The 22,535-nt window shown below is 41.1% G+C and overlaps 1 protein-coding gene across 2 annotated transcripts in view; it reads left to right on the plus strand.

The window, feature by feature from the left end:
* The window catches only part of LOC117524187 (TBC1 domain family member 8), a 225,040-nt gene that overhangs the window by 190,201 nt on the left and 12,304 nt on the right, over positions 1–22,535 (plus strand). For both annotated transcript variants that reach the window (XM_034185948.1, XM_034185947.1), the window contains 3 exons: positions 9,730–9,795; positions 9,988–10,074; positions 18,749–18,858. In XM_034185948.1, the coding sequence (XP_034041839.1) occupies positions 9,730–9,795; positions 9,988–10,074; positions 18,749–18,858 (263 nt within the window). The remainder of the gene's footprint in view (positions 1–9,729; positions 9,796–9,987; positions 10,075–18,748; positions 18,859–22,535) is intronic.

Here is a 22,535-nt window from a genome sequence, read left to right on the forward strand (position 1 = left end):
CTTGTTCAGCGATGACTGCAGTTACTAAAAGCAATACAGCAAATAAATAATGAACAATTCAAAGATCTGCACATGTAGCTTCAGCCAACATATGTGATGGATTAGGCAAAGACAGACACATAAATACAGGAGATAAGAGACTGTTATTTCAGAGACCGAAAGTAATCATGAACAGAAAACAGGTATAACATGCATCTGGGGTGGAATGATATTGAACAACCTGTAATGTCCATTTGTGCTTCTGACTGCCCAACAAGCCTGCATCTCCAGCCAGGGCATTTCAAAATAACTACACTGGATGTACACGCAGATAGATGTGCAGCGAATGCGGTGTCGGCCCCAAGACGGCACTACGGATCACGTGACCATCTTACTTATGGCTCATTATGTTGCTACTCTCTGTATAAGGGGCCACAAGTTGTGTGTACGCTTTCACATTTACCCATATGTACAGTCTGAACCTTCATATTCACAGTGGGCCTCATGTATCAATGTTGCGCACTTGTGGCGTAAATTTACGGCGTAAACTTGAAATACACCAAAGTCGCCGTGACATGTATCAAGCAGTGCGCACCTGCCCATTTCCGGCGTACGCCTGACGTGATCTTGATAAATGCGGCGGGTGGAAACGATCGTAATTCAATCAATTCAATCAATCAATTTTTTTATATAGCGCCAAATCACAACAAACAGTTGCCCCAAGGCGCTTTATATTGTAAGGCAAGGCCATACAATAATTATGTAAAACCCCAACGGTCAAAACGACCCCCTGTGAGCAAGCACTTGGCTACAGTGGGAAGGAAAAACTCCCTTTTAACAGGAAGAAACCTCCAGCAGAACCAGGCTCAGGGAGGGGCAGTCTTCTGCTGGGACTGGTTGGGGCTGAGGGAGAGAACCAGGAAAAAGACATGCTGTGGAGGGGAGCAGAGATCGATCACTAATGATTAAATGCAGAGTGGTGCATACAGAGCAAAAAGAGAAAGAAACAGTGCATCATGGGAACCCCCCAGCAGTCTACGTCTATAGCAGCATAACTAAGGGATGGTTCAGGGTTACCTGATCCATCCCTAACTATAAGCTTTAGCAAAAAGGAAAGTTTTAAGCCTAATCTTAAAAGTAGAGAGGGTGTCTGTCTCCCTGATCTGAATTGGGAGCTGGTTCCACAGGAGAGGAGCCTGAAAGCTGAAGGCTCTGCCTCCCATTCTACTCTTACAAACCCTAGGAACTACAAGTAAGCCTGCAGTCTGAGAGCGAAGTGCTCTATTGGGGTGATATGGTACTACGAGGTCCCTAAGATAAGATGGGACCTGATTATTCAAAACCTTATAAGTAAGAAGAAGAATTTTAAATTCTATTCTAGAATTAACAGGAAGCCAATGAAGAGAGGCCAATATGGGTGAGATATGCTCTCTCCTTCTAGTCCCCGTCAGTACTCTAGCTGCAGCATTTTGAATTAACTGAAGGCTTTTTAGGGAACTTTTAGGACAACCTGATAATAATGAATTACAGTAGTCCAGCCTAGAGGAAATAAATGCATGAATTAGTTTTTCAGCATCACTCTGAGACAAGACCTTTCTGATTTTAGAGATATTGCGTAAATGCAAAAAAGCAGTCCTACATATTTGTTTAATATGCGCTTTGAATGACATATCCTGATCAAAAATGACTCCAAGATTTCTCACAGTATTACTAGAGGTCAGGGTAATGCCATCCAGAGTAAGGATCTGGTTAGACACCATGTTTCTAAGATTTGTGGGGCCAAGTACAATAACTTCAGTTTTATCTGAGTTTAAAAGCAGGAAATTAGAGGTCATCCATGTCTTTATGTCTGTAAGACAATCCTGCAGTTTAGCTAATTGGTGTGTGTCCTCTGGCTTCATGGATAGATAAAGCTGGGTATCATCTGCGTAACAATGAAAATGTAAGCAATACCGTCTAATAATACTACCTAATGGAAGCATGTATAAAGTGAATAAAATTGGTCCTAGCACAGAACCTTGTGGAACTCCATAATTAACTTTAGTCTGTGAAGAAGATTCCCCATTTACATGAACAAATTGTAATCTATTAGACAAATATGATTCAAACCACCGCAGCGCAGTGCCTTTAATACCTATGGCATGCTCTAATCTCTGTAATAAAATTTTATGGTCAACAGTATCAAAAGCAGCACTGAGGTCTAACAGAACAAGCACAGAGATGAGTCCACTGTCCGAGGCCATAAGAAGATCATTTGTAACCTTCACTAATGCTGTTTCTGTACTATGATGAATTCTAAAACCTGACTGAAACTCTTCAAATAGACCATTCCTCTGCAGATGATCAGTTAGCTGTTTTACAACTACCCTTTCAAGAATTTTTGAGAGAAAAGGAAGGTTGGAGATTGGCCTATAATTAGCTAAGATAGCTGGGTCAAGTGATGGCTTTTTAAGTAATGGTTTAATTACTGCCACCTTAAAAGCCTGTGGTACATAGCCAACTAACAAAGATAGATTGATCATATTTAAGATCGAAGCATTAAATAATGGTAGGGCTTCCTTGAGCAGCGTGGTAGGAATGGGGTCTAATAAACATGTTGATGGTTTGGATGAAGTAACTAAAGAAAATAACTCAGACAGAACAATCAGAGAGAAAGAGTCTAACCAATTACCGGCATCACTGAAAGCAGCCAAAGATAACGATACGTCTTTGGGATGGTTATGAGTAATTTTTTCTCTAATAGTTAAAATTTTGTTAGCAAAGAAAGTCATGAAGTCATTACTAGTTAAAGTTAATGGAATACTCGGCTCAATAGAGCTCTGACTCTTTGTCAGCCTGGCTACAGTGCTGAAAAGAAACCTGGGGTTGTTCTTATTTTCTTCAATTAGTGATGAGTAGAAAGATGTCCTAGCTTTACGGAGGGCTTTTTTTATAGAGCAACAGACTCTTTTTCCAGGCTAAGTGAAGATCTTCTAAATTAGTGAGACGCCATTTCCTCTCCAACTTACGGGTTATCTGCTTTAAGCTACGAGTTTGTGAGTTATACCACAGAGTCAGGCACTTCTGATTTAAAGCTCTCTTTTTTAGAGGAGCTACAGCATCCAAAGTTGTCTTCAGTGAGGATGTAAAACTATTGACGAGATACTCAATCTCACTTACAGAGTTTAGGTAGCTACTCTGCACTGTGTTGGTATATGGCATTAGAGAACATAAAGAAGGAATCATATCCTTAAACCTAGTTACAGCGCTTTCTGAAAGACTTCTAGTGTAATGAAACTTATTCCCCACTGCTGGGTAGTCCATCAGAGTAAATGTAAATGTTATTAAGAAATGATCAGACAGAAGGGAGTTTTCAGGGAATACTGTTAAGTCTTCTATTTCCATACCATAAGTCAGAACAAGATCTAAGATATGATTAAATTGGTGGGTGGACTCATTTACTTTTTGAGCAAAGCCAATAGAGTCTAATAATAGATTAAATGCAGTGTTGAGGCTGTCATTCTCAGCATCTGTGTGGATGTTAAAATCGCCCACTATAATTATCTTATCTGAGCTAAGCACTAAGTCAGACAAAAGGTCTGAAAATTCACAGAGAAACTCACAGTAACGACCAGGTGGACGATAGATAATAACAAATAAAACTGGTTTTTGGGACTTCCAATTTGGATGGACAAGACTAAGAGCCAAGCTTTCAAATGAATTAAAGCTCTGTCTGGGTTTTTGATTAATTAATAAGCTGGAATGGAAGATTGCTGCTAATCCTCCGCCCCGGCCAGTGCTACGAGCATTCTGACAGTTAGTGTGACTCGGGGGTGTTGACTCATTTAAACTAACATATTCATCCTGCTGTAACCAGGTTTCTGTAAGGCAGAATAAATCAATATGTTGATCAATTATTATATCATTTACCAACAGGGACTTAGAAGAGAGAGACCTAATGTTTAATAGACCACATTTAACTGTTTTAGTCTGTGGTGCAGTTGAAGGTGCTATATTATTTTTTCTTTTTGAATTTTTATGCTTAAATAGATTTTTGCTGGTTATTGGTAGTCTGGGAGCAGGCACCGTCTCTACGGGGATGGGGTAATGAGGGGATGGCAGGGGGAGAGAAGCTGCAGAGAGGTGTGTAAGACTACAACTCTGCTTCCTGGTCCCAACCCTGGATAGTCACGGTTTGGAGGATTTAAGAATAATATAGTAATTATAATAAACACGCCCATAAATATTCAGACTCCGCTTCAGACACACCCTCATTTTACGACATGGAAGCCAGGAAGACGGCAATGAAAAAGAACTCCACCAATCATGACGCTTGCCAATAGAGCGTCAAAAGTGGCCGTCGTATCAATTGTTTTGTAGTATATAATCAATAAAGTGTTACAGTGGTCCCTCATTAATCGCTGGAGTTACGTTCTAAAAAATAGCCCGTAATACGCGAAACCACGACGTAGTCAGCGTTATTTTTTACAATTATTATAGACGTTTTAAGGCTGTAAAACCCCTCATTACACAGTTTATACACTTTCTCAATCAGGCATGAACATTTTCTCACTCTCAAAGTGCAAACCTTAGTAGGAAAATAAGACCAAACTGTTTTCAGGCCCAAACATTTGTTTGAGAAACAAAAATAGAACATTTTCCTATAAATAATTATGATGGCATTTAGAACTAACAAATTAATTTTAACGATCAACGAACGAGGTTGGACACATAAGAAATTATTAATAGTGACTGACCAGTATTTCACAGATCGGGCCTCTGCGTCCTGGTGCTGCGCCTTTTTCCACTCACACCTGGCTGCTGCAGGTGTTTGTTTCCGTGTGACAAACACAGTTATGAGTAGTTGTTGGCGCTCTTTTCTCTTCTGGGCAACAAGATTCTTATAAACAGATACGCAGAACACTGTAAAAAAAAAAAAAAAAAAGGCATGCAAAATTGGACAAAATACTCCGAGACTCTGAGGCCACGACAGGTGAACGGCGTTATAGCAAGGGACCACTGTATTCTCTTTTCACATGTCAATAATTCTTGACGTGGATATTTGCTCGCTCAATTAATAAGACACGCCTAATCTGTCAGATTTCTTTATTTTTTAAATGTATGTCTGTATTTATTTTATTGTGACAACCGAACGGAGACGACAAAACCTGGTTGCAGCACGGGCGAATTAAGGGAATGACAAAACTACAGTTGTTATTATCAATTTCATAGTCTAAAACGATCACACCACATGAAGTTAAGCTCAGCGCTGCTCTGGCTCCAGGCTCGAAGTCTGGAGAAAAAGGGGAGCAGCGCTGTCTTTAGTTCAATAATATACCAGAGGCAATACGAGTGTAATATCTGATTTGCTCATGAGACACACTTAGAATCTGATAAATGTAGTGTAACCAATGAGTCTGGGCGGCTTTGCTTGAGCTGCTGCCCCCGCGACCCGACTCCGGATAAAGCAGAAGAAAATGGATGGATGGATGGATGGATGGATGGATATTGCAGGCAGTGGGTCCATTTGTGGAAAAATATTACAGACAATACATACAAGATACTAGATAAGAGTGGCGGCTGCTGGTCTGTCAAAGAGGGGAAACTCATTGTCGGCTTACATCATAAAACTTGTCAATTTATTTATATGTAAATTGAAATATGTAAAAAGGTCGTAACAGTCCCTAGGAGTACAGACATTTCACAATTTATATCTCCATTACATACAATATTTTATGACGGCACGATCACATTAGATTAGATATAGACCTATTCAGAATTTTATTAATCCCTTGAGAAGACTCCTTCAGGGATTATAACAGAAATATATTGTAAATTTTTTTAAACAAAAATACCGTCAAAAATTTCAAAAAGCACATAGAACCTTTATAATTAAACATACATAAGAGCCTGACTGTTTCATGACATCTTGCCCTTTATTGTTCCATACAAATGTTATGTTAAAGGTTGGCCAGCAGATGTCACCATACCTATTTGTATCAAAAGCTTCGAAACACTGAACCATTGCTTTATATTGATTCAGTGGTTCAAAACGCTTCTGTTTCTCCGTTACTAAATAAAGTACATCAGCGACCACTAATTATTACCACATGTCCACAGATAGACTTACAATCATGAATACTTTGATGTTGTGTTGTAAACAGGGATGTTAATAAACATGCGACAACCTTAAACACTAACTTTCTGAAGAACAAGCAGAGAGTAACTCACCTGGATTTCACTCACACAACGTCTCATCCGGTACCTGATGCCTGCAATCTGTGAATGTTCTTGGCATCAAAATCACCAGTTTTGGACAGCATTTGGCCCTCTGTCGTACACCATTCGGGATACATTCTGCATATTCCTACTGCATTCTGCATATTCCTACTGCATTCTGCCGGCATTGAGGGGATTCATGCTGTGTTCTGGCCACATTCTGCCTGCATTCTGGGTATCTGTACTGTTTTCCGGGCAAATTCGACCTGCATTCGGGAGCTGCTGCACTGCAAATGTGCGCGATTCATTCAAGGCAGCTTTGACGGACATTCTGGGTGTTCAGATGGCATTCATACGTGGCTGTCCGAATGTCTGTCTCTCCCAAATGCATCTCAAATTTTGTTTTGTTTTTTTCCCCATTCGGGCTGATTCATCCTCATTTGCGCTCATTCGTGCTAAGTGTGAAGGGGCCTTTAAACTAACATGAACCACAATGACATTTAAAACCCCAAACTCCCATGGTGCATTGCAGCACAGTGTCCATTGTTCACTGTTGTTAGCTAATATAGCTTATTTCTCCAAAAATAGTAGTCCTATCAACTTTCTGTTTTCGCAGTGTTCATCCTTGACCCAGAATACATAAGCATTCCAAACGGCAAATGTCAGCTCTTCCCAGTTTCTCCGTGATCAAAGCCACACACACACACAGAGGCCACTTGGCTATTATAATATAGATAATAATAATATTGATAGTAATAATTATAATGATGATAATAATGATAATAATAATAGTGTGTATATGATAACAAGAACCTGAACAATTCATAAATACAGTAAGACAGTAAATTAACATTTAAAAATTACATAATTAACAGGAAATAAAAAGGGTTGAATTCTTCCTCTGTTGAGGTCTAAGGTTCTAAAAACATTCTGGACTCACATGCCATTCCAACTCATTATAGAAACTTTGCATAATTTATTACCACCCTTGAAAAATGTTAGCTACCTATTTTATAAACACTACCCAATCTACGGGCAACAAGTTAATTATTATTATTATTATTAATACTATTCATATTACACATTTGTACACTCAACAAAAATATAAACGCAGCACTTTTCGTTTTGCTCCCATTTTGTATGAGATGAACTCAAAGATCTAAAACTTTTTCCACATACACAATATCACCATTTCCCTCAAATATTGTTCACAAACCAGTCTAAATCTGTGATAGTGAGCACTTCTCCTTTGCTGAGATAATCCATCCCACCTCACAGGTGTGCCATATCAAGATGCTGAATAGACACCATGATTAGTGCACAGGTGTGCCTTAGACTGTCCACAATAAAACGCCACTGTGAAAGGTGCAGTTTTGTTTTATTGGGGGGGATACCAGTCAGTATCTGGTGTGACCACCATTTGCCTCATGCAGTGCAACACATCTCCTTCGCATAGAGTTGATCAGGTTGTCAATTGTGGCCTGTGGAATGTTGGTCCACTCCTCTTCAATGGCTGTGCGAAGTTGCTGGATATTGGCAGGAACTGGTACACGCTGTCGTATACGCCGGTCCAGAGCATCCCAAACATGCTCAGTGGGTGACATGTCCGGTGAGTATGCCGGCCATGCAAGAACTGGGACATTTTCAGCTTCCAAGAATTGTGTACAGATCCTTGCAACATGGGGCCGTGCATTATCCTGCTGCAACATGAGGTGATGTTCTTAGATGTATGGCACAACAGTGGGCCTCAGGATCTCATCAAGGTATCTCTGTGCATTCAAAATGTCATCAATAAAATGCACCTGTGTTCTTCGTCCATAACAGACGCCTGCCCATACCATAACCCCACCGCCACCATGGGCCACTCGATCCACAACATTGACATCAGAAAACCGCTCACCCACACGACGCAACACACGCTGTCTGCCATCTGCCCTGAACAGTGTGAACCGGTATTCATCCGTGAAGAGAACACCTCTCCAACGTGCCAAACGCCAGCGAATGTGAGCATTTGCCCACTCAAGTCAGTTATGACGACGAACAGGAGTCAGGTCGAGACCCTGATGAGGACGACGAGCACGCAGATGAGCTTCCCTGAGACGGTTTCTGACAGTTTGTGCAGAAATTCTTTGGTTATGCAAACCGATTGTTTCAGCAGCTGTCCGAGTGGCTGGTCTCAGACGATCTTGGAGGTGAACATGCTGGATGTGGAGGTCCTAGGCTGGTGTGGTTACACGTGGTCTGCGGTTGTGAGGCTGGTTGGATGTACTGCCAAATTCTCTGAAACACCTTTGGAGACGGCTTATGGTAGAGAAATGAACATTCAATACACGAGCAACAGCTCTGGTTGACATTCCTGCTGTCAGCATGCCAATTACATGCTCCCTCAAATCTTGCGACATCTGTAGCACTGTGCTGTGTGATAAAACTGCACCTTTCAGAGTGGCCTTTTATTGTGGGCAGTCTAAGGCACACCTGTGCACTAATCATGGTGTCTAATCAGCATCTTGATATGGCACACCTGTGAGGTGGGATGGATTATCTCAGCAAAGGAGAAGTGCTCACTATCACAGATGGTGATATTGTGTATGTGGAAAACATTTTAGATCTTTGAGTTCATCTCATACAAAATGGGAGCAAAACGTTTATATTTTTGTTGAGTGTATGTGTATTTACTGCATTGGAAGTTTTTGTTCAGTGTAATGAGGTGGGCTTCATAGATAATTGGCAAAGCTTCTGGGGAAAACCTGGTCTTGTTAGGAGAGACGGCATCCATCCCACTTTGGATGGAACAGCTCTCATTTCTAGAAATCTGGCCAATTTTCTTAAATCCTCCAAACCGTGACTATCCAGGGTTGGGACCAGGAAGCAGAGTTGTAGTCTTACACACCTCTCTGCAGCTTCTCTCCCCCTGCCATCCCCTCATTACCCCATCCCCGTAGAGACGGTGCCTGCTCCCAGACCACCAATAACCAGTAAAAATCTATTTAAGCATAAAAATTCAAAAAGAAAAAATAATATAGCACCTTCAACTGCACCACAGACTAAATACAAGAAGTTATTATCAAACATGCAAAACAGGAACAAAAATCAGATTATAGCTTGAGACCAAGACCTTAAAGTGTCATGTGAGTCACAACCAAGACTTTGAGATTTGGAATGGATGAGACCGTGACAAGACTGAGACCTAAAAAAAACAAGTCTATTCTCAGGAACATGAATTTAATTAGACTTACATCATCCCTGTTATTATTCAAAAGAGACATTTCTGTAGGGAAGACAGGCTCAGCAGCTCACCTAAGCTCAACCTAAACACTGTATGGGGTCAAAAGGTAAACCGAGAATCGCATTCATTTCTGAGACAAGTAAGTGAAAAGCTGGTTTTGAGACTGGACTGGAGTACTACATTGCTATCCTGTGATGTGGGTCTGCAGCTTCTTTGTCACATCTGCAGATACTAGGGTGTCAAATATTTAAGTATTTGAAGTGCTCGTAAATGTTCTAAAGCACATGAAAATTAACAGACATGCTTTGTGTTGACTTTAATTACAGACCATTTGTACAGTGAGGAGCTGAATGAGAAAATAAAGCTGCTCTACCGTCTGCATATACCTCCAGGTATTTCATTTCTTTATGTAAAGCATTTTTGTTTGGGCTTATTTGCTTGTTTATTAATTTTAATTGGGCCATAATTATATTAGTAAAAGTAATATTTTACTCACCAACATTGCAAATCAGGCCATTTGCAAAATGAACAGTACAAAGTGAGTTGGGATTTGTTGTGATTAATTTATTTGTGTGTGTGTGCAGCTCTGACAGAAAGTGAGGATGACTCTTCTCTGATGAAGAGTCCCCTGCTGTCCACCAACAGACCGCTCTATGTGGATCTGCCTTCCTGTAGGTCCACTGATTTTGCAACTGATAGAATATGTATAAGGCCATCTGAACACATTGTAAGCTTAAATATTATGTTTGTCACTGTGCAAACTGCCTCCAGTGGCTGAGGAGCTCCTGGGTTTTTAATCATTAGTGCGGGTGGGAACAGTGTGGCATTAAGGGCCAAGTCAGTGCAGGCTTTTCTTCTTACTGATCACCTCAGCAGCTGATTTCATCAATCATCATCAATTTTATTTATATAGCGCCAAATCACAACAACAGTTGCCCCAAATCACAACAACAGTTGCCCCAAATCACAACAACAGTTGCCCAAATCACAACAACAGTTGCCCCAAGGCGCTTTATATTGCAAGGCAAAAGAAATAAGATCATCACAGAAAAACCCAACGGTCAAAACGACCCCCTATGAGCAAGCACTTGGCGACAGTGGGAAGGAAAAACTCCCTTTTAACAGGAAGAAACCTCCAGCAGAACCAGGCTCAGGGAGGGGCAGTCTTCTGCCGGGACTGGTTGGGGCTGAGGGGAGAGAATCAGGAAAAAGACATGCTGTGGAAGACAGCAGCGATCAATCACTAATGACTAAATGCAGAGTGGTGCATACAGAGCAAAAAGAGAAAGAAACACTCAGTGCATCATGGGAACCCCCACAGTCTAAGTCTATAGCAGCATAACTAAGGGATGGTTCAGGGTCACCTGATCCAGCCCTAACTATAAGCTTTAGCAAAAAGAAAAGTTTTAAGCCTAATCTTAAAAGTAGAGAGGGTGTCTATCTCCCTGATCCGAATTGGGAGCTGGTTGTCCACAGGAGAGGAGCCTGAAAGCTGAAGGCTCTGCCTCCCATTCTACTCTTAAAAACCCTAGGAACTACAAGTAAGCCTGCAGTCTGAGAGCAAAGCGCTCTATTGGGGTGATATGGTACTAAGAGGTCCCTCAGATAAGATGGGACCTGATTATTCAAAACCTTATAAGTAAGAAGAAGAATTTTAAATTCTATTCTAGAATTAACAGGAAGCCAATGAAGAGAGGCCAATATGGGTGAAATATGCTCTCTCCTTCTAGTCCCCGTCAGTACTCTAGCTGCAGCATTTTGAATTAACTGAAGGCTTTTCAGGGAACTTTTAGGACAACCTGATAATCATGAATTACAATAGTCCAGCCTAGAGGAAATAAATGCATGAATTAGTTTTTCAGCATCACTCTGAGACAAGACCTTTCTAATTTTAGAGATATTGCACAAATGTAAAAAAGCAGTCCTACATATTTGCTTAATATGCGCATTGAAGGACATATCCTGATCAAAAATGACTCCAAGATTTCTCACAGTATTACTAGAGGTCAGGGTAATGCCATCCAGAGTAAGGATCTGGTTAGACACCATGTTTCTAAGATTTGTGGGGCCAAGTACAATAACTTTAGTTTTATCTGAATTGAAAAGCAGGAAATTAGAGGTCATGCATGTCTTTATGTCTGTAAGACATTCCTGCAGTTTAACTAATTGGTGTGTGTCCTCTGCCTTCATGGATAGATAAAGCTGGGTATCATCTGCGTAACAATGAAAAATTTAAGTAATGCTTTCTAATAATATTGCCTAAGGGAAGCATGTATAAAGTGAATAAAATTGGTCCTAGCACAGAACCTTGTGGAACTCCATAATTAACCTTAGTCTATGAAGAAGACTCCCCATTTACATGAACAAATTGTAATCTATTAGATAAATATGATTCAAACCACCGCAGCGCAGTGCCTTTAATACCTATGGCATGCTCTAATCTCTGTAATAAAATTTTATGGTCAACAGTATCAAAAGCAGCACTGAGGTCTAACAGGACAAGCACAGAGATGAGTCCACTGTCTGAGGCCATAAGAAGATCATTTATAACCTTCACTAATGCTGTTTCTGTACTATGATGAATTCTGAAACCTGACTGAAACTCTTCAAATAGACCATTCCTCTGCAGATGATCAGTTAGCTGTTTTACAACTACCCTTTCAAGAATTTTTGAGAGAAAAGGAAGGTTGGAGATTGGCCTATAATTAGCTAAGATAGCTGGGTCAAGTGATGGCTTTTTAAGTAATGGTTTAATTACTGCCACCTTAAAAGCCTGTGGTACATAGCCAATTAATACAGATAGATTGATCATATTTAAGATCGAACCATTAATTAATGGTAGGGCTTCCTTGAGCAGCCTGGTAGGAATGGGGTCTAATAGACATGTTGATGGTTTGGAGGAAGTGACTAATGAAAATAACTCAGATAGAACAATCTGGGAGAAAGAGTCTAACCAAATACCAGCATTACTGAATGCAGCCAAAGATAACGATATGTCTTTGGGATGGTTATGAGTAATTTTTTCTCTAATAGTTAAAATTTTATTAACAAAGAAAGTTGTGAAGTCATTACTAGTTAAAGTTAAAGGAATACTTGGCTCAATAGAGCTCTGACTCTTTGTCAGCCTGGCTACAGTGCTGAAAAGAAACCTGGGGTTGTTCTTATTTTCTTCAATTAGTGATGAGTAGTAAGATGTCCTAGCTTTACGGAGGGCTTTTTTATAGAGCAACAGACTCTTTTTCCAGGCTAAGTGAAGATCTTCTAAATTAGTGAGACGCCATTTCCTCTCCAACTTACGGGTTATCTGCTTTAAGCTGCGAGTTTGTGAGTTATACCATGGAGTCAGGCACTTCTGATTTAAGGCTCTCTTTTTCAGAGGAGCTACAGCATCCAAGGTTGTGCTCAATGAGGATGTAAAACTATTGACGAGATAATCTATCTCACTCACAGAGTTTAGGTAGCTACTCTGCACTGTGTTGGTATATGGCATTGGAGAACATAACAAAGAAGGAATCATATCCTTAAACCTAGTTACAGCGCTTTCCGAAAGACTTCTACTGTAATGAAACTTATTCCCCACTGCTGGGTAGTCCATTAAAGAATGTAAATGTTATTAAGAAATGATCAGACAGAAGGGAGTTTTCAGGGAATACTGTTAAGTCTTCAATTTCCATACCATATGTCAAAACAAGATCTAAAGTATGATTAAAGTGGTGGGTGGACTCATTTACATTTTGAGCAAAGCCAATTGAGTATAATAATAGATTAAATGCAGTGTTGAGGCTGTCATTCTCAGCATCTGTGTGGATGTTAAAATCGCTCACTATAATTATCTTATCTGAGCTAAGCACTAAGTCAGACAAAAGGTCTGAAAATTCACAGAGAAACTCACAGTAACGACCAGGTGGACGATAGATAACAACAAATAAAACTGGTTTTGAGACTTCCAATTTGGATGGACAAGACTAAGAGTCAAGCTTTCAAATGAATTAAAGCTCTGTCTGGGTTTTTGATTAATTAATAAGCTGGAGTGGATGATTGCTGCTAATCCTCCCCCTCGGCCCGTGCTACGAGCATTCTGACAGTTAGTGTGACTCGGGGGTGTTGACTCATTTAAACTAACATATTCATCCTGCTGTAACCAGGTTTCTGTAAGGCAGAATAAATCAATATGTTGATCAATTATTATATCATTTACTAACAGGGACTTAGAAGAGAGAGACCTAATGTTTAATAGACCACATTTAACTGTTTTAGTCTGTGGTGCAGTTGAAGGTGCTATATTATTTTTTCTTTTTGAATTTTTATGCTTAAATAGATTTTTACTGGTTGTTGGTGGTCTGGGAGCAGGCACCGTCTCTACGGGGACGGGGTATTGGGGGGATGGCTGGGGGAGAGAAGCTGCAGAGAGGTGTGTAAGACTACAACTCTGCTTCCTGGTCCCAACCCTGGATAGTCACGGTTTGGAGGGTGTAATAAAATTGGCCAGATTTCTAGAAATGAGAGCTGCTCCATCCAAAGTGGGATGGATGCCGTCTCTCCTAACAAGACCAGGTTTTCCCCAGAAGCTTTGCCAATTATCTATGAAGCCCACCTCATTTTTTGGACACCACTCAGACAGCCAACAATTCAAGGAGAACATGCGGCTAAACATGTCACTCCCGGTCCGATTGGGGAGGGGCCCAGAGAAAACTACAGAGTCCGACATTGTTTTTGCAAAGTTACACACCGATTCAATGTTAATTTTAGTGACCTCCGATTGGCGTAACCGGGTGTCATTACTGCCGACGTGAATTACAATCTTACCGAATTTACGCTTAGCTTTAGCCAGCAGATTCAAATTTCCTTCAATGTCGCCTGCTCTGGCCCCCGGAAGACAATTGACTATGGTTGCTGGTGTCGCTAACTTCACATTTCTCAAAACAGAGTGGCCAATAACCAGAGTTTGTTCCTCGGCGGGTGTGTTGCCGAGTGGGGAAAAACGGTTAGAAATGTGAATGGGTTGGCGGTGTACAGGGGGCTTCTGTTTAGGGCTACGCTTCCTCCTCACAGTCACCCAGCCGGCCTGCTTTCCCGGCTGCTCGGGATCCGCTGGGGGGCAGCTAACGGCGGCTAAGCTACCTTGGTCCGCACCGACTACAGGGGCCTGGCTAGCTGTAGGATTTTCCAAGGTGCGGAGCCGAGTCTCCAATTCGCCCAGCCTGGCCTCCAAAGCTACGAATAAGCTACACTTATTATCAATCAATCAATCAATCAATTTTTTTTTTATATAGCGCCAAATCACAACAAACAGTTGCCCCAAGGCGCTTTATATTGTAAGGCAAGGCCATACAATAATTATGTAAAACCCCAACGGTCAAAACGACCCCCTGTGAGCAAGCAGTTGGTTACAGTGGGAAGGAAAAACTCCCTTTTAACAGGAAGAAACCTCCAGCAGAACCAGGCTCAGGGAGGGGCAGTCTTCTGCTGGGACTGGTTGGGGCTGAGGGAGAGAACCAGGAAAAAGACATGCTGTGGAGGGGAGCAGAGATCGATCACTAATGATTAAATGCAGAGTGGTGCATACAGAGCAAAAAGAGAAAGAAACACTCAGTGCAACATGGGAACCCCCCACAGTCTACGTCTATAGCAGCATAACTAAGGGATGGTTCAGGGTCACCTGATCCAGCCCTAACTATAAGCTTTAGCAAAAAGGAAAGTTTTAAGCCTAATCTTAAAAGTATAGAGGGTGTCTGTCTCCCTGATCTGAATTGGGAGCTGGTTCCACAGGAGAGGAGCCTGAAAGCTGAAGGCTCTGCCTCCCATTCTACTCTTACAAACCCTAGGAACTACAAGTAAGCCTGCAGTCTGAGAGCGAAGCGCTCTATTGGGGTGATATGGTACTACGAGGTCCCTAAGATAAGATGGGACCTGATTATTCAAAACCTTATAAGTAAGAAGAAGAATTTTAAATTCTATTCTAGAATTAACAGGAAGCCAATGAAGAGAGGCCAATATGGGTGAGATATGCTCTCTCCTTCTAGTCCCCGTCAGTACTCTAGCTGCAGCATTTTGAATTAACTGAAGGCTTTTTAGGGAACTTTTAGGACAACCTGATAATAATGAATTACAATAGTCCAGCCTAGAGGAAATAAATACATGAATTAGTTTTTCAGCATCACTCTGAGACAAGACCTTTCTGATTTTAGAGATATTGCGTAAATGCAAAAAAGCAGTCCTTCATATTTGTTTAATATGCGCTTTGAATGACATATCCTGATCAAAAATGACTCCAAGATTTCTCACAGTATTACTAGAGGTCAGGGTAATGCCATCCAGAGTAAGGATCTGGTTAGACACCATGTTTCTAAGATTTGTGGGGCCAAGTACAATAACTTCAGTTTTATCTGAGTTTAAAAGCAGGAAATTAGAGGTCATCCATGTCTTTATGTCTGTAAGACAATCCTGCAGTTTAGCTAATTGGTGTGTGTCCTCTGGCTTCATGGATAGATAAAGCTGGGTATCATCTGCGTAACAATGAAAATTTAAGCAATACCGTCTAATAATACTACCTAAGGGAAGCATGTATAAAGTGAATAAAATTGGTCCTAGCACAGAACCTTGTGGAACTCCATAATTAACTTTAGTCTGTGAAGAAGATTCCCCATTTACATGAACAAATTGTAATCTATTAGACAAATATGATTCAAACCACCGCAGCGCAGTGCCTTTAATACCTATGGCATGCTCTAATCTCTGTAATAAAATTTTATGGTCAACAGTATCAAAAGCAGCACTGAGGTCTAACAGAACAAGCACAGAGATGAGTCCACTGTCCGATGCCATAAGAAGATCATTTGTAACCTTCACTAATGCTGTTTCTGTACTATGATGAATTCTGAAACCTGACTGAAACTCTTCAAATAGACCATTCCTCTGCAGATGATCAGTTAGCTGTTTTACAACTACCCTTTCAAGAATTTTTGAGAGAAAAGGAAGGTTGGAGATTGGCTTATAATTAGCTAAGATAGCTGGGTCAAGTGATGGCTTTTTAAGTAATGGTTTAATTACTGCCACCTTAAAAGCCTGTGGTACATAGCCAACTAACAAAGATAGATTGATCATATTTAAGATCGAAGCATTAAATAATGGTAGGGCTTCCTTGAGCAGCCTGGTAGGAATGGGGTCTAATAAACATGTTGATGGTTTGGATGAAGTAACTAATGAAAATAACTCAGACAGAACAATCGGAGAGAAAGAGTCTAACCAAATACCGGCATCACTGAAAGCAGCCAAAGATAACGATACGTCTTTGGGATGGTTATGAGTAATTTTTTCTCTAATAGTTAAAATTTTGTTAGCAAAGAAAGTCATGAAGTCATTACTAGTTAAAGTTAATGGAATACTCAGCTCAATAGAGCTCTGACTCTTTGTCAGCCTGGCTACAGTGCTGAAAAGAAACCTGGGGTTGTTCTTATTTTCTTCAATTAGTGATGAGTAGAAAGATGTCCTAGCTTTACGGAGGGCTTTTTTATAGAGCAACAGACTCTTTTTCCAGGCTAAGTGAAGATCTTCTAAATTAGTGAGACGCCATTTCCTCTCCAACTTACGGGTTATCTGCTTTAAGCTACGAGTTTGTGAGTTATACCACGGAGTCAGGCACTTCTGATTTAAAGCTCTCTTTTTCAGAGGAGCTACAGCATCCAAAGTTGTCTTCAATGAGGATGTAAAACTACTGACGAGATACTCTATCTCACTTACAGAGTTTAGGTAGCTACTCTGCACTGTGTTGGTATATGGCATTAGAGAACATAAAGAAGGAATCATATCCTTAAACCTAGTTACAGCGCTTTCTGAAAGACTTCTAGTGTAATGAAACTTATTCCCCACTGCTGGGTAGTCCATCAGAGTAAATGTAAATGTTATTAAGAAATGATCAGACAGAAGGGAGTTTTCAGGGAATACTGTTAAGTCTTCTATTTCCATACCATAAGTCAGAACAAGATCTAAGCTATGATTAAAGTGGTGGGTGGACTCATTTACTTTTTGAGCAAAGCCAATAGAGTCTAATAATAGATTAAATGCAGTGTTGAGGCTGTCGTTCTCAGCATCTGTGTGGATGTTAAAATCGCCCACTATAATTATCTTATCTGAGCTAAGCACTAAGTCAGACAAAAGGTCTGAAAATTCACAGAGAAACTCACAGTAACGACCAGGTGGACGATAGATAATAACAAATAAAACTGGTTTTTGGGACTTCCAATTTGGATGGACAAGACTAAGAGTCAAGCTTTCAAATGAATTAAAGCTCTGTCTGGGTTTTTGATTAATTAATAAGCTGGAATGGAAGATTGCTGCTAATCCTCCGCCTCGGCCTGTGCTACGAGCATTCTGACAGTTAGTGTGACTCGGGGGTGTTGACTCATTTAAACTAACATATTCATCCTGCTGTAACCAGGTTTCTGTAAGGCAGAATAAATCAATATGTTGATCAATTATTATATCATTTACCAACAGGGACTTAGAAGAGAGAGACCTAATGTTTAATAGGTCTTATTACAAGTACCATTACTGCTAAAGGAGGCCAAGGAATAACTAAACATTTCACACCCAGAGCAGAGAAGTGCGGGAGAGACAGGAGAAGCCGCCATGCTAAACCGGCTAAGAGCTAGTAGCTGCGCTAAGCTAGCGGATTCCTAAAAACACACAAAGTGAAGAATGTGTAAATAATTTAGAGGTGAATTCAGCAGAGGGAGTGCTTTAGTTAAGGCACGTGAAGATTACACTGTGAAACAAATCGTTATCTAGTTATCTAGATCAATCTAACTACGCAGATTAAACAGCTGACAGATACAGCAAAACAGGCTGTGCTCCGGAACAGGAAGTGATACAATACCGCAGTGAGAGCCAACCACCAGTAGAGGCAGTAGACAAATGACAGACAAATGATTTCACAGATGATCAGGACTTTAAGTTGAGAAGAGTAGCTAATCAGTAAAACCACCTGTTGATGTGATCAGTCGCAAGGAAAACCTGCACTGTCTCAGCTCCTGCTGCCCACCCCTGCTTTAGGTAATGGTGCTTGCTCTTTGGGTGAAAATTACATTTATTTCTCTCTCTCTGTGTGTGTGTGTGTGTGTGTGTGTGTGTGTGTGTGTGTGTGTGTGTGTGTGTGTGTGTGTGTGTGTGTGTGTGTGTGTGTGTGTGTGTGTGTGTGTGTGTGTGTGTGTGTGTGTGAGATACAGTGATGACTGGATAGAGTACTCCGTATCACAGTATTGTCTGTGTAATTATAAGTGTAGATGTGTGGTAATATCAACAGTGTGTTATCTGCATAGAGTGCAACTAACTGGAAGTGTTTTTCAGGTGTTGAAGATGAAGAGAAAAATTACCAGGTGCAGCTGAAGAAGATGTTGGAGGATCTGGTCAAAGAAAAGGAGAAAGACGTGGAGAAACACCTGCCACCCATGAACCAGGTGCTGATTAAAAAAAACTAAGTACCACTGCTAAGCAATAGAGAAAGGTTGAGGATTGTGACCAGAGGATTCTCTGTTTGAATTAGAGGTGGATGGATCAATCCTAATATCGATACCAACACTTGTATTGATATTGAACGATCCTTGTGTAAAAAGATCGATACTCAAGCTTTTTTTCTCTCCCGCATGCACTGACTGCTGCACATGCATATTCATCAAAGTCTACTCTCTGTCTGTAAGAGCTGCACTGTGTCACACAACACGAAGCAGCGCACCCTTGTATTGTGGTTTGTCAACCCTCTACCTCAGGAGTTGTGTTGAGTTGTCACGTACAATGTTTGGCAAAATTCTATCCTAGGTCTTTTGGATCCTTTGGATCTATGAAGCTTAAATATGAAAAAGTATTGGTATCGATAGCGGCAATACTGGGCCTGTATTTACTTGGTATCGGATCAATGCCAAAATTCTCGGTATCGCCCACCTCTAGTCTGAATCCCTGTCAGACAGGAAAATCACTAACACAAACTGTGATATAACTTGTACTCGTGTTCTGGAGTGGAATTTTTATCTTATCACTATAGCACTATGCCCTGAAGTTAAAAAGGTGACAATACAAGTAGAATTCTGACTGTTGTCCTCCAGCAGATCCTTAAAAAGCCTTAAAAGGCATTGAATAAAATCATCCTTAATTGATGTTAATTTGTGTTAAATTAGTCTTTCAAAAGTCTTAAAATAGCAAGACATGGAGTAGGATTTTATTCATGCTTTCTCCTGGCATTGCAATTACAAAATAGCAAAATAAATATCTTTTTTCAATAATTCACTTGTAACACTACACAAAGAAAGTGAGCATAACCAACAAATCTCTTTTGTTTGTTGCCGGAATGCCAATTGTGGAAGTGGAAATTGAATGAAGACTGGCTTTCAGGGAAGATTGTGCAGCACGACTTAAACCTGTAACCATGTTTTATGTTGCAGTAAGTAGTATTTGGCCTCCACCAGGGCTTGCGCCTTTTCACCAATCCTGTTTATGATGTTCATGGACAGGATATCGAGGCATAGGCGGGGGGAGGAGGGTTTCCAGTTTGGTGGGCTCAGGGTCTCGTCACAGCTTTTTACAGATGATGTGGTCCTGTTGGCTTCATCAGACTGTAACCTCCAACACTCACTTGGAGGAGCTGGGATAAAGATCAACACCTCTAAATCTGAGGCCATGGTTCTCAGCAAGAAACCGATAGATTGCCTACTCCGGGTAGGGAATGTGGTCTTACCACAAGTGAAGGAGTTCAAGTACCTTGGGGTCTTGTTCACGAGTGAGGGGACAATTGAGCGTGAGATTGGCCGGAGAATCAGTGCAGCAGGGGCGGTATTGCATTCGCTCTACCATACTGTTGTGACGAAAAGGGAGCTGAGCCAAAAGGCGAAGCTCTCAATCTACTGGTCAGTCTTCGTTCCTGCTGCCACCTATGGTCACAAGGGTTGTGGCCACAGAGCTGTGAAGAGCAGTGGCTGGAAACAGTGTCTATGCTGCGCTCTGAACTGAAGAAAAAAAAAAGACCTGCTATGAAAAACCAACATTAAATAATCCACAGGTCTTTATGTACCCGTATGTGATGATACATTCAGAAATTTACAGTTGGAAGGCTTCATGTTTCCAAAAAGCTCAAGTTTGAAAAACAGCAGACGCCTTACCAATTTTTTGGGGGGGGTGAGCGAGAGAGAGACGGGGAGGGAGAGAGAGAGAGACAGAGCGAGAATGGAGGAGGAGTGGAGAGGAGGAGGGGCACAGCATCTCTTAAAGAGGTGAAAAACTGAAACTGAAGTTTTTCATTAAAAAGAGCGGGTTTGATAAATCAGTCCAGATTCAGCTCTTGTTCCAACAAGGCAATTAGGTGCTATATTGTTTAAAAGTAATGCAGTCCCACTCAAATTGTTGAAAAAAAAAAAAAAGACCGGCGTAATGTGGTTGGACTTTTTCTTTTCCAAAAGAAGACGAGGAACAGCATTTTGAATAAGCTGGAGGCGGTTCAGAGAGGTCTGATCCAAGCCAACATACAGAGAGTTATAATCTAGTCTACTTGTGACGAAGGCATGGATAATCTTCTCAAGGTCAATCCTAGAGAAATATGGCTTGGACTTGGCTAAGAGAAAGAGTTGGAAGAGACTTGTTCTAACAACAGCACTGATCTGCTTATCAAATTTAAAATGGCTGTCAAAAATCACTCCAAGTTTCCTCACACTGTTGGAACCCAGGGGACCCAGGACATCAGCAGAGCAAGATTTAATAGGTTAGCAAGATTTCACCTCACTCAAACAATCCAATAATGTCTGCATTGCCTCAACCTTAGTGGCAGGTAAATTTGGACATCATCGGCAAAGCAATGGAAAGATATTTGGTATTTTCAAAAGATACCGCTGAGAGGTAATATGTACACAAGGAAAAGAATATGACCTAGACTGGAGCCTTGAGGGACTCCACAGGTCAGTGGGATCACATTGAAGTGGCCCAGCTGCACAGAAAAGCTCCACTCTGTGAGGTAAGAACTGAAACAGGTGATCGTTCAGAACAGTGTGTGGGCATTACAGAGCCTGTAATGTCCACACACTGCTAGAGATGATGCAACAGAATCGCGTGGTCCACTGTGTCAAAGCAGTTGACAAGAACCAGGATGGCAGGACTACCTGAGTCAGCAGCTAAAATCAAATCATTAAAAACTCTCAGCAGAGCAGTTTCAGTGCTATGTCTGGGTTTGAAGCCAGACTGAAATTTTTCCTAAATGTCATGCTGGGCTAAAAATGACTGCAACTGGATGGAGGCTGCTCTCTAACACCTTGGATAAAAAGGAGCTTGAGATATAGTCCTAACATTTGAAAGGATGGAAAGATCGCCATTTTTCTTTTTAATTTAAGGTTTCACCACAGCATGTTTAAAAGCTAAAGGCACACAGCCAGAGCTGAGACTGGTGTTAACCAGCAGCAAAATAGTGGCTCCCACTGAATCAAAAACTTCTCTGAAGAGATGAGGAGGTGATGTCTGAAGAACAATTTGTAGGATGCAGATGATGACTATGTCAGAAAGTTGGGACAAGGACAAAGGCTTGAACTTATCGAGGGCAGCAGTGCATGGAGAAAAATCGGAGTTTGTGATGGACCTAACACCTGAATGAGCTGGTCTAAGAGCAGACACTTTTGTGATTTAAAGAAAAAAAAAAATGTAAAAAATTGTTACAAAGTGTAGGCATTGGCACAAGAGGGAACACATCACTGGAATTAATAAGAGAGTTCAAAACATTGAACAGGACCTGAGACTTATGGCAATCATTTCTGACTAAAGCCACGGGACGGCGCGTCACATTGGATTTATTTATGCAGTGGTGGACGAGGCATTTGTGAGCTGATGTGTCCAACACATGGCACAGCCGGGCAAGAGGGACTTTACCACAGGCCGCGGTTCCTGGCTGCTGTCAGCCCTGCACTTTGAAATGTGCCTGAGGCCATACCTGGGGGTGAGTTTCATGTCTATTTATGTTGTCATGGCCTGGCGAAACAGTTCCAGGTTATACCTTCTACAGAGTTAGATGGTGAACATGTAGTATGTATGTGTATTACAGCGGTAACATCCCATTCAACGTTCACATAAATTATGTCCCACAAGGTGGGAGAATGGAATTGTGTCT

This window comes from Thalassophryne amazonica, chromosome 14 (assembly GCF_902500255.1).
Source record: "Thalassophryne amazonica chromosome 14, fThaAma1.1, whole genome shotgun sequence".
Classification (NCBI taxonomy): domain Eukaryota; kingdom Metazoa; phylum Chordata; class Actinopteri; order Batrachoidiformes; family Batrachoididae; genus Thalassophryne; species Thalassophryne amazonica.